The following is a 15,860-nucleotide window of genomic DNA, read 5'->3' on the forward strand; positions in this document are numbered from 1 at the left end:
TGGCTGGGTCGCCTGGAGGGCAGGTTCTGCTGTAGGGCGCTTCATCTACCAACCTCGTGTCCTGTGGAATATCTACGGCTTGACTTGGGCATTGCATCGTTAAGTACCCAGATGCTTTTACATAAAACCTAAAATGTCACCTGTATGCCCATTATTGAAAAAAATTGGCCATGGGTTGTGGAAATGAAGGAACTACTAGTGGAAATAATTTCGAATCTCTACATTTGGCGTTTTTTGATAGAGCTGGACGCCTCGTCCAGAGGCCTGGTACAATTTCGATTGCGTAACACCATCCTTTTTTTTTATTTTTTTTTTAGAAAGATTAACATCTGGGACTGGACTAAAAATGACACGCACCTGACTCCTCTAAGCAGTTATAGTGCTGTTACTCGGGTATCTCGTTGTTACCTGACACCAAGTCCCAGCCCTGCAGTATTGCATTTTGCTTTGAGAATCTACTTACTGCCACTATTCACCATTAAAGGTCCACAATTGGGCATCCCGAAAGAAAAGAGGCTGTGCTGGATCTTTACATGAAATGTACACCTGGACTCTTCAAGGCATGTATTGTCAGAATGTAGTGCCCTTGAGCCAGTACACACGTGTCTATTGGGCAGTGCGGTGCACAGTTACTGCACGTGGCACTTTATTCAGTCTGGAAAGTAGTGGGCACGTGTCTGCTAGCATAGCATCCTGGGCAATAGGTAGTGGTTGTTTCTGATTCGAAGGGGTAGACTTGCTACAGAGGACATGGTTCTGTGAATGCACAATGCCTCGAGCCTCATATGAAAGAGCCCTTAGAGTAGATGGAATAGGTTTTTTTCTAAAGCTTGCATTGACCATTGGGTTTTAAGGAGCTTCTGTAATTCTCTTACTTGCACTCTCAAATAGAACTGCAGTTTTACCAAGTATTAATGATTAATTGGAGGTAAAATCTTAATCCAGTTTTATTCATAATCCAGTTATATCTTTTTCTTTCTAATGTGTGGTAAAGATTCATGTGATAATTGAACTATAAACTAATAAATGCACACAGCCAACACCTTGTCTTCCTACTGTGAACGTGTTGGAAACTTGATGTCTGTAATTAGGTTTATGAACATCTCAGTTGTAGAAACTGTAAGTCCGTGTTGGCATCTTGCATGTGGCAGTTTATGGAAGCCTAGTAAAACCTCTGACTGCTAAGCGCCGTGTAAAGATGTGCACCATTGCGTTTCTTCTTATGCTGTGTTTTTGGGTGCAAGGATCTCTGGAGTACATTTGAAGGCTAGCTTGCAACACGTGTTAGCCGTTGAGTGATTGCACGCTCCTGCAAAGCTACCCTTCGAAGGGATTGTGTCCTCCGACGTATTCCTTATCTTTGATAATACGTTTCCAGCTTGCTGGCCTCAAATTTTTTTCTGTAGAGGGCGCTGCGCGTCGACCTCCATCGAGTTAATGTCCCTCGACGGCCACTGTATCAGCGCCGACGTCACCATGCCCATAAATAGCCACGCGCTGCGTCCGTTGCTCAGTTCCGGTTTTCCGCGCTTCGTGGGGCCTCGGAACGTCGTTGCTCAGTTCAGTCAGGATAACTCTATATCTACTGGAATAATACCTACTTGTTCTCTATGGCATCTTCATCGGAACCAACGACGCCGCGATCCGGCTTTAAGAAATGTCGAGACTGCGGTAAAAAAATGTCTAACGGATCTGCTTGTGGTGCTTGGCAGCCGAGCACCATTGCTCAGAGTGTGAGGACTGCATGTCCATGACGGCGAAAGCCTTGAAGGAGCGCAAGGGGAAGCTCGAGAGAGAGGTAAGTCAGTCAAAATCTCCTTGAAGGTTTCTTTGGCTGAGTCGAGGCATTCGTCTCCTCGCCGTCAAACATTCTCATTATAGATCTCGAAGTAGCTCCCACTATTCGTCGAGATCAAGACACTCAAAAAAGAGATGTCGAAGATCCCCTTCCTCGTCGTCTTCTGTTTCCCCAGAAAGGGTCTCCTGTCCCACAAAACACAGCTCTCATGCTGAGTGGGAGGAATTCAGAAAGAAAATGTTAAGCGTCTTCGAGCCCCTCGAAGACAGCTGAGGGTGATATCCTGGGTGAAAAATCCAAAAAATCAAAACGCCGCGAGTCGCAGCACCCGGCGAAACATTCCACCCGAGAGCGCCACGAGCCATCGGGTAAGAAGGCACCATCTTCGCCGTCGTCGAAGATTCCTTCGACGCATGGATCGGGGCCATCGACGCCGTTGTCGAAGGGTTCCTCGACGCATTGGTCGATCGCCGACATCGACGCCGTTGTCGAAGGGTTCCTCGACGCATCGGTCAATCGCCGACATCGACGCCGATGAAAGAAGACCAAGGCTACTCCACAGCCAACAGTGATTCCAAGGGCCTCCGGCACGACGCCGAGACCGTCGTCGATGTCCTCGAGTAGGATCCCGATCCTCTTGAGTTCTTCGAGACCCCTTCCAGTTTTTTCGGCGCCTTCGAAGCCTGTCACATCGGCATCGACGTTTTCTCGCCCAATAATGACGAGTTTGGCTCCTTCTGCCTTAGAGATGGGTTTTACACCATCTCAGAGGTCAGAGTACCCTGGACTATCTCCAATTTATGAAGAGGGGGAAGATTCTGACCAGGAAACATTTGGGTTACAGAGGACCACACTGCCTATTTCAGAGGATTTCACCTCTGAGGAAAGAAGGCTGAAGGACCTACAGGAGTCACTACATGAGGCAAAAGTGCTGGACACTTCCCCAGAAGTGGAATTTGTTAAGCCAGACCCAGGGGAACATGCCGAAACTCCCTATAGAACCCTTATGGCAAGAATTATTGAATTTATGGGTTGGTCTGCGCTTTCCCCTGTTTTTCAACAGGACGACCTAATGGACATATTAGACAAAGGTCCACAGGAGGACCCTGTGGTCCCCTTCCATGCAGCCTTACAAAGAAAAATTACATTTAATTGGGAAACTCCTGAAGTTATCCCTGCGGTCAATAAAAGATTGTCAGCCAAGTATAGGGTAGCGGCTGCTGACCCTGAATACTTATCAAAACACCCGACTCCAGAGAGCCTGGTGGTTCAAGCGGCAACTTCATCTAGCAGTAGGACCGCTTACCCTACTGTCCCACAGGATAGAGATGACAAGAGGTACGATGCTATGGCGAAGAAAGTCTTCTCTGCTTGTAGTATGGCGTTGAAGTCCATCAACGCCACCTGTACGCTCGCCAGGTTCAGTCACACTGTGGGAGTGTGCTTCATCAGCGGCTGACTGCATACCCGAAGGAGAGGAAAAGGAAGCATTCCTTAACATTATTAAAGATGGCAAAGATGCCATGTGCGAATCACTTCAAACTGGCATTGATTCCGCTGACAGTATCAGCAGGGCCATGGCGGCAAGTACAACAATCTGCAGGCATGCGTGGTTGCGAAAGTCTGGCTTTGCTCCAGATGTACAGGCTAGACTTTTGAATATGCCCTTTGATGGCTCTTCACTATTCGGAAAAAAGCTGACAGTCTGGAAAAGTTGCAGACTTCTAAAGCAGCAGCAAAATCTTTAGGAGCTGCTATCCGCCGAACTCCTTTTCGCCCCTCAGGAACCTCTGGGAGAGGAAAGTCCTTTCGCTATTATTCCGCATTCGGGAAAGGCAGAGGACAGCCGGCTCAAAGAGGCCAAAGGAGATCCACCCGAGGTGGACGGGTCAAAGGTACTAAGGCCGCAGCAGCAGCAGGTGCCTCTTTACCCTCGGCATCTGCATCAGCCGCCCCCAAACCACTCTGAGGCCTTTCCACACAATACACCTGTAGGGGGCAGGTTAACTCACCATCTGAAGGAATGGCAGGCTATAACGTCAGGTGCTTGGGCATTGGAGACAGTTGCCCAGGGTTACTGCCTACCCTTTCTACACATCCCTCAGTCATCCACCGGGGAACAGCTCTCTAAAAGTTCCAGATCCGCTCCTCTTGCAGGAAATTGTAGACCTGCTAGAGAAAGGTGCCATAGAACCGGTACCTGTAGACCCCGGTACCCCCCCCGCCCCCCAGAACCCCCCCTACTTTCTTATACCAAAGAAGGACGGAGGACTGAGACCCATCCTGGACTTACGAGAATTGAACAAGTTCCTCAGGAAGGACAAGTTCAAGATGGAAACTCTCTCTCAGATCCTTCAGGCCCTCCAGCTCCAGGACTGGCTGGTATCTCTGGACCTTCAGGATGCTTATTTCCATGTGCCAATCCATCTCAAATACAGGAAATGCCTGAGGTTCGCAATTGGCGACTCTCATTATCAATTTCGAGTTCTGACATTTGGGCTGACCTCCGCCCCGAGGGTCTTCACCAAGCTGATGTCGGTAGTGGTGGCGAGTCTAAGGAGGGAAGGGATCCACGTCTACCCTACCTGGACGATTGGCTGATCAGAGCAATATCTTCGGAACAAGCTCAGATCCAGCTAGATTATGTCTGCCACTTCCTTCACAAACTGGGCTTCTCCCTCAATTTAAAGAAGTCACAGATTATACCATCAGAGACTCCAGTTCATTGGAGCAGTCCTGGACACTTCCCTGGGAAAAGCCTCGCCACCAGAGGTGAGGGCTCAAGATATTCTACAGATGGTCACCAAGTTTCAAAATGCCCAACGTCTCCCAGCCTTCAACTTTTTGAGGTTGCTAGGCCTCATGGCATCCTGCATCTTCCTTGTGCCAGAGGCTCGCCTGAGAATGAGATCTCTTCAGTGGGCACTCAGAAGTCGGTGGTCGCAATTCTTAGGGAGAATGACAGATCTCCTCCGGATTCCGGACAAGGTAGCCCGCGACCTTCAATGGTGGGCCTATCCAGAGACCATCTTGAAAGGAGAACTCTTTTGGCAAACATGGCCGGAGATAACAGTAGTCAGACTCCTCACTCACGGGGTGGGGAGCCCATGCCAACGACTTGACCATCAGTGGTTGTTGGTCTCCATCGGAGTCCAGACTACACATCAACCTATTGGAGCTGAGAGCGATCAGACTAGCGCTGAAAGCTTTCCTGCCATCAGTACAGGGGAGAAATGTCCTGATAATGATGGACAACACAGTGGCCATGCACTACCTCAACAAAAGAGTAGGATCACTGCCACTGTGCAGAGAGGCGATGCAGCTCTGATTTTGGGCAATCCAAGAAGGAATCTCTATCGGCAGTCCACCTAGCCGGAGAGAAGAACTTGACAGCGGATGCTTTGAGCAGGCAGAGCACAGTCTCCCACGAGTGGGAGCTAGCTCAGGAAGTCCTTCAAGAGATCTTTGCCCTTTGGGGAACCCCTCAGGTGGATCTGTTCGCCACAAGCACCAACAAGAAGTGCGATCTGTTCTGTTCAAGGGAATTTCCCCCGAGAGGAGCTCTAGGAGACTCGTTCGTAGTGGACTGGGAGTTGCCACTCCTTTACGCGTTCCCACCAGTCCCTGTTATTCCTCAAATGATCAGGAGGTTGAGAAGATTCCGGAAAACCATGATCAGAATTGCCCCGGATTGGGCCAGGAGAACGTGGTACCCGGACCTTCTAGATATGTCCATCTGTCCTCCAATCCGTCTTCCACTCAAAGAGAATCTTCTCTCGCAGAAGGGAGGTCAGGTTCTCCATCCAGACACCAGAACCCTCAACCTTCACGCTTGGCTTCTGAAAGGGTGAGGTACAAGGATTGGGATCTCCCTGATGACGTCATGGAGGTGTTGCTTTCGGCCAGAAGGCCAACAACAAAGTCTTTATACCGCTGCCGTTAGAACAAATTTTGCAGCTGGTATAGGTAAGAAAATATCGACCCTTTTTCATGTGGTACACCAACGGTGTTATCGTTTCTACTCTACTTGGCAAACTCAGGCCTTCAAGTTGGCACTGTAAAAGGCTATCTCGCAGCGCTTTCTATCTTCATGCGCACTGCGAGGAACCATTGTATTTCAAACTTCCTCTAGTGATACAATTTCTCAAGGGATTAACTAATGTTTATCCTCCAAAACCATTCCAGGTTCCCTTATGGGACTTAAATTTAGTCTTAACTTCCTAATGGGCACTCCATTCGAACCACTTCACTCTTGTTCGCTGAGATTTTTCACGCTTAAAACTGTCCTATTGGTAGCACTAACATCTGCTAGAAGGGTGAGCGAGCTACAAGCTCTATCCTGTAAACCCCCACATAAAATTTTCCACAAGGACAAAGTTGTCCTACAGGTGAAGCCTAATTTCCTCCCAAAGGTGGTTTCTGAATTTCATATTACTCAGAAAATTACCTTACCTTCGTTCTACCCTCCTCCCCATCCGGGGAAAGAGGAAGAAAGGCTACATAGGCTGGACCCAAGGCGAGCTCTCAACTTTTACATCAGCAGAATGGCTAGGATCCGGCAAGCAGACCAACTGTTTGTAGGATACTCGGGTCACAAGTTGGGATTACCCATAACAAAACAAACCATCTCCAGGTGGATTATTTTGGATATTCTGGAATGTTACAAACGGGCAGGAAAAGAGCCACCCCAAAATCTCAGGGATCATTCAACCAGGGGTATCACAGCCTCTTCGGCTCTCCAAAGAGGGGTACCGGTCGGAGACATATGTGCGGCTGCCACATAGTCGTCCGCACATACATTCACAAAATTTTACAATCTGGATTCCTCCACTAGTCAAGAGACCAGATTTGGCAAGGCCGTATTACATTTGGTCCATCCCTAAAGGGATACATAATATTCTCACTCCCACCTCCAATTACATGCCACTGCTATGGGAGTCTATCAAAGATGAGGAATACGTCGGAGGACACAATCCCTTTGAAGAAAAAGTTACTTCTTACCTTGTAACTTTCTTTCGACGGGATGTCCCTCCGTCGTATTCCTTATCGCCTCTCCCATCCATCCCCGCAGTGATACTTCCCTTGTGGTTGCAGCTTACGCTCCTTCAAGGTCAATAACCAATTCAGGCATGACTTTTCTTATGCTACAAAACGGAACTGAGCAACGGACACAGCGCGTGGCTATTTATGGGCATGGTGATGTCGGCGCCGATACGGTGGCCGTCTAGGGACATCGACTCAGCGGGCGTCGACGCGCAGCGCCCTCTACAGAAAAAATTTCCGAGGCCAGCATGCTGGAAACGTATTATCAAAGATAAGGAATACGTCGGAGGAACATCCCGTTGAAAGAACGTTACAAGGTAAGAAGTAACTTGTTCTTCTAGCTGGGTCTTGCGTTTCTGGGTGAGCGAGTGCCAGAGTACCTCTGGCATTGTGTGACGCTGCTGTGCTTGCCCTGCTCACCCCACTTTCCTTTTATCCAAAGAATGAAGAGGAGGAGTACTGCTTCCTAAAGAAGGCTCCCCAGAAGGACCTGTCTGTCGCTCTCCTGAGACTGGACTTCAACAGCAGCCTGTGAGTGACACTTCCTCCAGCGCCTCGCCGCTTTCTGGAACATCGCCCCCTCGCTACACCCCATTTTGGCAAAGGCCGGTTTGGCGCGACCAGTCCTCTGCAGGGATATTTTGGCCCAGCATGTTTAGGCGCGGAAGTGCATTATTTTTAATTAAAAGAATGAATGCTGTCTCGAACACTTGGCTGCAGGGCCGCGAGTTACTTATATTAACATGGATCATGAAGAGCAAGTTGAGCTTATGACGCTTAATATATGTAACTGGTGCATCCAAATCAATGCGATCTGTATGGCCTTGTGGTAAACTTTGCAGCCACGCAGCACTATAGGCCAGGGTTCGAGACGGCCTGAATGTATTTTAATTTTTTTTATTGTGTTCATATTGTAATGTTAAAAGAACTAGAATTGCGCCGAACATGTCGCGCCGAAATGTCCTGCTCTGTGGGCCCCTCACTACAGAGCTCTTGGCAGGCGAGCCCTCTCAGTGCAGCGCATTTTAGTAGCACACTGCACCTTTCCTGTGCGACCTTGTACAAGCGGGCGCAGAGCATCGTTTGCTTGTTGGGTGACCAGGGTCTCTTGGTCTTGGTCTTGAGAGCGCCTTCACGGCACAGCCAGGGTTTTCCAGACGCAGCGCTGCCTCCCCAGAGGTGCAATGTGACTCTAGCTCATTCCCTGCAGCGCTTCTGACACGAGTCTTGTTTCTTTGCAGCGTGAGAATCACCAAGTCCCCGGAGAAGACCTTTAAGTGGCCCGAGATCACTTCCAAGGCGGCTGAGGATAAAGACACTGCCGTAGCAACAAGCACTGCAAAGCCGCAAGCGACGCCCGGTAATAACCAATGACTGTACCTCCTGCAGCCCTGTGGGGGGGGGGGGGATTTCTATCATTCTATCCATCAGCCTTTCCAGTGTAGGTGTTCAGGTCGCCGCACCAACGTTTGAAAATCATTGCTCTGCAATCCGTTTAAAAAATGTAAGCTTAAAAAAATGTAATAACAAAATAATTTTCAAATGTTTGTTTAAAGGGCTTTTCCTTCTGCTTCACTCTCGGCATCCACTATTTTCCCTTTTACCTGAAACTGCATTTTAAAACGTTTTTCTCTTAATTTTAAAGTGCGTAGTGTGAGGGGTCATAAATGCGAAGTGGTCAACCAAGTGCCAGTGTTTCCAACATCGGACATCTTTATTCATATAAAAGGTTGTGATGAAGACCTCTGTCCCTATCCTAAAGCGTTTCCCTACCTAGGAAACTACAACTAAAGATCATAACCTTAATCTGACCCTCATACTAAAAATTAACAAGGTGCAAGGAAAGTGTCTCTGATGTAAATTTGGCAAAACGTGTTAAAAAAAAATGGCTAACTTCAAAAAAGTAATCCTTGGAACCAGAGAGGGGCGGTGTACCCTTCCCCTGGGTGCTTTGTGTAGGATGCTACGTGTGTTTCAAATAACCACTTCTCGAGGATAGCAGAAATGTCTTTTAAAACAAATAACTTCTTATGGAGAACCTCCTGGTGTACTCCCCTGCCAGGATTCCTTTTCCACAATGTCTGTCCTCTGTGTATTTCAAATGGATTACCTGGTATACTCCCCTGCCAGGAATCCCTTCCCGAGGTCTGCAGATCCCCTGGTATACTCTCCTGCCAGCTGGTATCTCCCCAAATGCTTACTGCCTGATGTGCTTCTTTCACCAGGGGTGCTTTTTTAAAAATGTTTTCAGTGTAGCACAGATGTATTTCTTTACTGTCTATACTTTTTTGTCTTATGGTATTAATGGTTCCAACTTTCCCCACATTAATATATGGAGATTTGCTCAAGTTTTCGCTTAACTCCTTCATTAGTATTCATTGGCTTGTGGCAATACTTGATCCAATCTTCCCCATATCGACATCTCATACATGAGGATTTGTGCAAATCCTGTCTGTTTTCTACTTGGTCGGTATTCAATATAAGTTCTTAATGGTTCATATGCCTGTCGGAATGCTCTGGGGTCCCCAACATTTCTGGGTAGACTCGCCAGTGCCGCCGACTTGTGCTATGTTGTTCCGGTGAAGCTTTCATCCCAGGATGGCGTTCTCCGCTCTGCAGACCTCTTCTCAGCTCTGTATCTGGTCTGTGTTCATCTGCCGGTAAGCCTGCTGCTTTTGGACTCGACCATGCTGTCGGTAGCTTGGTTGTTTGCAATTTGTTCCCCAGCTGTGCTGTCCAGGTGCCTGCAATGTGTCTTCTGTGGCCTCACGCCACTCCTGTAAGGACTGCCTGCAAGCGGCAGTTCGAGAACACCTATTCTCATTAGCATGGTCCATTCCCGTGCTTCTGATTTCTCCCGTGGTTCTGTTTCGTCCTTCGGCTTCTCTCCCTATTGCAAATGTGGACACCATTTTTAAATCTCTCGCGTAGTTGGGTCTCATCGCAACCACTAGCCTGCATATTTAGTTTAGGGTTTGTTTTGATCCATATTAACTCATTCATCTTTCTCGTCTCAGTAGTTGAGACTTTATGGGAGTTGGAGTCCATAGAATTTATAGGACTTCTGAGGTTTTGTTTGGAATTTTTCGTTAGCACAAATCCATCAGAGACAGGAGGTGGTGTGTGTGTGTGTGTGTGTTATGTACATGTAAGGTGGAAATGGTATTCTGTTCAGGATGACAGTATGCCATCAGGATCCTAGGTGTCATAGGGTTTTCTTCAAAAAGGGTGGCAGGGGGTGTGTGGGGAAGACATCCGTCCCTAGTGGAGTCATCCCTTCCTCTCGATAGTTATCCCCTCCTACATGATCCTCCCTCCTAATGCCACCCCCAGGGTCCGAATCAGGTAGCAGCTGCCATCCTTAGACCATGTGAGAGGAGATGGTCACCAGGAGATATATGGCATTTATAACGTGCCTGTACACAAGTGTTTCTAGGCGCAACAAGACTGGGGGGGGGGGCGGAGGGAGGGCAAAACAACCATCTTACTAGGCCTTGTCCTTCAGATTGCTTAAGTGCAGGGAAGAGGAAGGGGAGAAATGCAGTTAACTCAAGTGCAGCCAGCTGGTGGCTCATAAGTGCAGAGCAAGGGGACTGTAGGGTTGCAGATACAGACTACAAGTGATGGGGGGGGGGATCCAGGAGGCAGTGCAAAGGGCAACTGGCCATGCAGGAGCCTGGCTCCAAGTTCAGAGGGTAGCCAGGTGACCAGTCCATGGAGCAGTCGGACATCCCCAGCTGAAGCGAAAAGGAAGGTCTTCAGTTGCTTCCGGAACTGGAGGTGGTTCTGCTCAAGTTTGAGTGGCAGGGAGGCTGTTCCAGAGGGAGGCCCCAGCCAAAGAAAAAGATCTGCCCCCCCCAACTCTACTTGGAAAAGCGACTGACCTCCGAGTTGGAGGTGGATGAGCGGAGAGCTTGAGAAGGGAGAAGTTTAGGAAGAGAGAGTTGGCGGTAGTGTGGTCCCAGGCCCCAGAAAGCCTTTTGGATGATACAAAGGATCTTGATACTTACCACCATGGGGAGCCAGTGGAGAGATACGATCCCTGTGCTTGAGGCCAAGGACCAGTTTTGCAGTCCTGTTCTGGATACGTTGTAGAGGAAGGAAGATTTAGAAAGAGGCTGTTGCAATAGTCCAGCCTAGAGAGAACCAGAGCTCTGGAGACAGTGAGCTTCTGGGGAAAGTGAGGAAATGAAGAATACCTCTGAGGAGGTGCAGCTGATAGTTTGACTTCTTGGAGACATCAGAGATATGAGAGAGTGGAGTCGAAGATGACCCCAGTGTTCTTAGCCTCACAGGTAGGAGCAGGAGGTGTCAGAGTGGAAAGGAGCGAGCTGGTATTCTGATGTGGAGGATCTGTCTGTCTTGCATTAGTCGGAGATCATTGGCGGCGCGCCATTCCTGAATTGCGGCCAGACAGTCTGGTATTAGAACGGGTCAGTGACAACTCTACAGGATTAATCACAATAGGCATCCCTCCAGACTGCCTCTGCCCTCATAACCCTGTAGCCACATGCCCTTTTCCTCCTAACTGTTTTTACTGGAGGGTTCATTCTTTCAGTGTTTTCTACATTTTGGTTTCCAACCTTTTTGTTTTAAACTAGTCTTTCAAACTTTCCATTTTAACACTGATGGCTGTCCTTTTTCTGCTGATCCCATTGGTGCACCCGGCCACAGCATTCTTATTTGTGCTGGATCATGCAGTGATGCTTACAGCCATCTTTCACTCCAGTGGTGTCTGTGCACATTCTACCAGTGCTTTCCTCTGCTTTTTGTGTCTTGTGCTTTGGCTCCTCACATGCCACTAACATCACCCTTACCCGTCTTGTGCCCTGTCCCACCTCTCGGCCCCACTATTCTCCCTCTCCTCTGGCTCCTGCTGTCTCATGACCCTCCTGTGGTCCATGGCCCTTCAGCTCACTATCATTTTAATTTTGTCATCTTTCTCCCAAAGCTTTGTGGCCCAGTGTCTTCTCTCAAATCCTCCTTCTGCCCCTGTCTCTATGGCCCTTTGCCGTTAGTCTTTTCTGCCTCATCCCTGGTTCTGCTACTGTTCTCGCCCTAGTTCCGTCTGTTGATCGTTTAAAATATTTTTTTTAAAATGTATCGTATCTTGTCATGTTTGGTTGATTATTTGTATCTGCTGCATGTTTTGTTCCTGTAAAACCTAGGTAGCGTGACGAATTGTGGGAGGCAGTCTTGTCACTTATGCCCAGGGGGGAATCTTTCCCTGTGAGGCTAGCGAGCTGTGGCCGCTATGTGATATCCTCCCTAGGTGTAGAGGCAAGCGGGACCTCACCAGGAGACACTACCTCCCCTCCTGCCTTACCTCCCTCCCTTTAAGGACAAGGACCCCTGTTCCACAGAGGAAGCCCCTGAGTTACTTGCTCATAAACTACCAGTAACCATCAAGTTTCAGAAAGACCACGAGGATCGAGCTACTGTCTGCTACTGTGCTATAGAATCCGTAGCTCAATATGAAGAAACTTCTAATACTGTGAAGAGTGCTCAAGGAATACGGAACACTAAAGCATCAGATACTGTGAAGAGTGATGCAGAACACTCCAACAATAGTGAGAAAGGATTCTGCTGCTAAGAGTGTTCGAGTGATGCAGAGCGCTCCAGCAACAGCGAGAAAGGACTATGAGGCTCACATCATAACAGAAATAGCTGAAGGAACGGAGAGAGAAACCTGGTAGCTTCAAACAAGCTATGTGAGGTACGCTGGTGAATACTGGGAAACGCTGATGCCCAAGCTGGGGAAGAACTGCAGAGGACAGGTGTCCGAGTTGCACTGTTCGAAGGGCAGGCTAGCGAGTCTTCAAAACGGAATCCAGTCCAAGGAGGATAGCTTGGGGGCAACGTTTTTGTCTTGGAAGCAAGACAACTCATAGCAAAACAGGTTTGAATCCCGGTATCGCACTTAGGTCTCCGGTATTAAGCCCATTATAAAAGAACAATTCTAATTGTAACTAAGTGGCGGCCGAGACTGGGCGAGGGAGGAAACCACAACTAGAGCTGATGCCGCTTACCGGGGAGCACGTCGGAACATGTGGGAGAACGAGAAGGAACAGAGTGCGAGAGCTGTCCCGACAACAGGCTCGCAAGAGGAGGAAGACGCTACCCTGGTGAAGCTGCCCCCTTACCAGGCAAGTAACTGGCAGGGCGGTACACCCGGGCAGAGAGGTAGTCACACTACGTGGCAGAGTAAAAGGGAGAGAAACAGATAACAATTGAGATATTCATCCTCCTACGTGCAAGAGATGTGTCCGACTAATTGCATAAATAGAAACGAATATAACGAGTTGCATACTCTTACCAGTGAGAGGTCAAGTGACACGAGAGTGAGAATCATTACTTGTCTCATCATACTCGTCCTAGTGAAAAGGTATACAACCAGAAGAGTGAAAATTCTTTCTGGAACCTCCCTAATCGTCCCAGTGGAAAACAAAGTAATAACTGTGACAATAAGATTGGTTACAATTCTCAAAAGAAGTTGGACATTGGAGAAAGAAACTGATTCACCACAAGGAACGCCAGTCAGAGTCTGGCAAACTCTGGGGAAGACGGGAAGTTGGGAAAGTCCCCTAAATTTAACTGGGATAGCCAAGAACTTTCTGAAGATCCTATATTAAATAATAGGGCCAAGAAAGCCAACCCAGGAGAAGGTTATTCTCCTGGACTTTGTTTTGATAATGGTGGTAGGGGTCAACATAGCGAAGTTTTGGAAAAAGGACAGACTTAACTTTGGACTGCAATACTGACCGCAAGCACACTAGTTAGTTGTTGGTTAGGGAAACCCATAACAAGGTTGTTCTGGTCGACCTCCTCCTTCTGACCAACCACAGTAGCCATGTACTGCAACAGAATAACCTACCTGTGGATGTTGGAGGAACTCAGTAATCCTCTTTAAGCCTATCACAGATGGACTATTAACGCCTGTACCAGTTATACCGGTTCCTTGAAGCATGAGCTGCCGGTCTGGCCCATGTGTAAGGAGGCATTTACCATCTGGTTAAGGTTCTTTGTCTCTTTCAGTCACAACCCTCAATGTGGGGTTGCAGAGTGATTTTCTGCTGCTATCTGGAGCTCCAGGTGGGAGGCACATCCTGCACAATGGAGGTTTCACGAGCGCGAACGATGATGGAATAGTTCAGCCAGTTACTTTTAACTAGGGCTTCCGGTTTGCCGTTTTTACTAATTTAAACGCATAAATGCAGATGGAAATTGATTTTCTGTCTATTTGTTTTCAAGCCATAAAAAATGGAAAAGCATTTGTTCACATGCTGTCAGTCAGGCCTGTAATCAAAGAAAGCGACTTTCTTTTGTAGGCAAAGGTGTATTCTCTGCAGGGCCTCTTGATGGCCTGGCCAATACTTTTAATTGACCCTTTTGTTTTCTGCACTGGTTCGTAACGTGCAGCCCTTTCATCTGCAGATCAGCAGTGATTGGTGTGACAATTGTCAATCTGAAGGTTCTTAAAGATGTGTGCTCCCAGAACTTTTAACACTTAATACAATTTATCTTAATAGGACATTTAATTATCTCAATATTGGTAAGAATAAGTTATTACATTCAATTCAATTTCCCCATATTTTCTCTTTAGCGCTTGCTGAAACAATTTAGGTTTCTCCCTAATGTCTTACTTTAATTTCAAAGTTCTTGGGTAATTCACCACTGCTATTCTTGTTATTTGAGTATTATAAATTTGCAGCCAGAAGCGTTCAACCGTTAAGGGGACATATGTTTCAAAGTGTCTTCTGAAATACTCCATTCTTTTGTGCAGTAGCATAGGCCCTTCTGCAATTAGATGAGCTAAAGTTTCCGAAATTCTAGGGTCTTTACAGCAATGGCAGAAATCGTTCTTTTTCATAATGATGTTCCATTTAGCTAGAACACTTCTTGTATGCCATAGGTACATTCTGAACCTTAGAAATGAGTCTCTAGCTTTAACGCCAGGAAATTTTAGCAAATAATTTTCCGGAGTCCTTACTTTTTCCATGATTATTTTGTGGACTTTTGCATGTTGTGTTTTGGCATTGCTCGTAAGTATAGATCCAATCCCACATCATGACTTTTTCTTTGGCTCGCTCAGGGTTTATTACTAACAGTTCCTCAGAGACTTCCGCAATTTGGAGGAAATGTTTTACACATTGACGCCACATACTCATGACCTTGTGTTCGCTGGTCTTTATATACATAGACAGTACATGTAGTAGAGAGCTTTGTTGTTGCTCCATGATGCATTTATGATAAAGACTACATAATCTCCACATGTACATGCTGTATAACGAGGATAAGCCCAGTTCATATCTTAGTAAGCACATTGGCACTGTGTTGGGTACATGCAATATATTTTTCCAAAATAGGCCTTCCAAGCTTGTCCAAGCCATCTCGTTTCTCCACGCTCTAGTCTCTGCACCATATAGTACCGTAGGGACCACCTTTTGACAGTAAAACAATTATCGGTTGTGAGAAAGTACCATATTTTTGATTTATAATAGAAGCTTGGAAGGTAGCAGTTCTGATTTTTCTTTCTAAGTTCTTCTAAATATGGAGTATCGGCAATGGATGTATTAACATTCATCCCCAGGTAATTATACTGAGTTACATCTTCTAAAGATTGAGACATTAGTGACCACGTGAAACAAGGTGCTCTGGTTCGGTTGTTGGGTACAATCTTCATTGTCTTTGTTTTGGAGACATTTATGATCAGATTTTTGACTTCCACATATTTCCCCAGTTGATCAAGTAAAGTTTGTAATCCTCTTGGAGTTTTAGCCAGCAGAACCAGATCATCGGCATAAAACATCCAAGGTATTGCCTGTACTCCAAGTCGTGGTGCACTTGATACCGCCTTTCTAAATTCCTCCACTACATCTGCTATGAAGTAATTAAACAGGGTGGAGGCCAGGAGACACCCTTGTTTCAAGCCTTTATATGTATTATAAAATTAATTATCGGCGCACCTGGAAGTACATGCAAGTACACTGTTCACTGGAAGCAGCAGTTTTCGGGAGCC

General features: G+C 47.1%; 1 protein-coding gene across 7 annotated transcripts in view; it reads left to right on the top strand.

The window, feature by feature from the left end:
• The window catches only part of GPR107 (G protein-coupled receptor 107), a 387,352-nt gene that overhangs the window by 98,218 nt on the left and 273,274 nt on the right, over nucleotides 1-15,860 (top strand). For all 7 annotated transcript variants that reach the window (XR_011268468.1, XR_011268470.1, XR_011268471.1 and 4 more), the window contains exons 4-5: nucleotides 7,284-7,372; nucleotides 8,083-8,201. Coding sequence is in view for 1 of the 7 variants with exons in the window: in XM_069609259.1 (XP_069465360.1) it covers nucleotides 7,284-7,372; nucleotides 8,083-8,201 (208 nt within the window). In the remaining 6 variants the exon portion in view is untranslated. The remainder of the gene's footprint in view (nucleotides 1-7,283; nucleotides 7,373-8,082; nucleotides 8,202-15,860) is intronic.

This window comes from Ambystoma mexicanum, chromosome 8 (genome assembly GCF_040938575.1).
Source record: "Ambystoma mexicanum isolate Mex_15411 chromosome 8, UKY_AmexF1_1, whole genome shotgun sequence".
Taxonomy (NCBI): Eukaryota; Metazoa; Chordata; class Amphibia; order Caudata; family Ambystomatidae; genus Ambystoma; species Ambystoma mexicanum.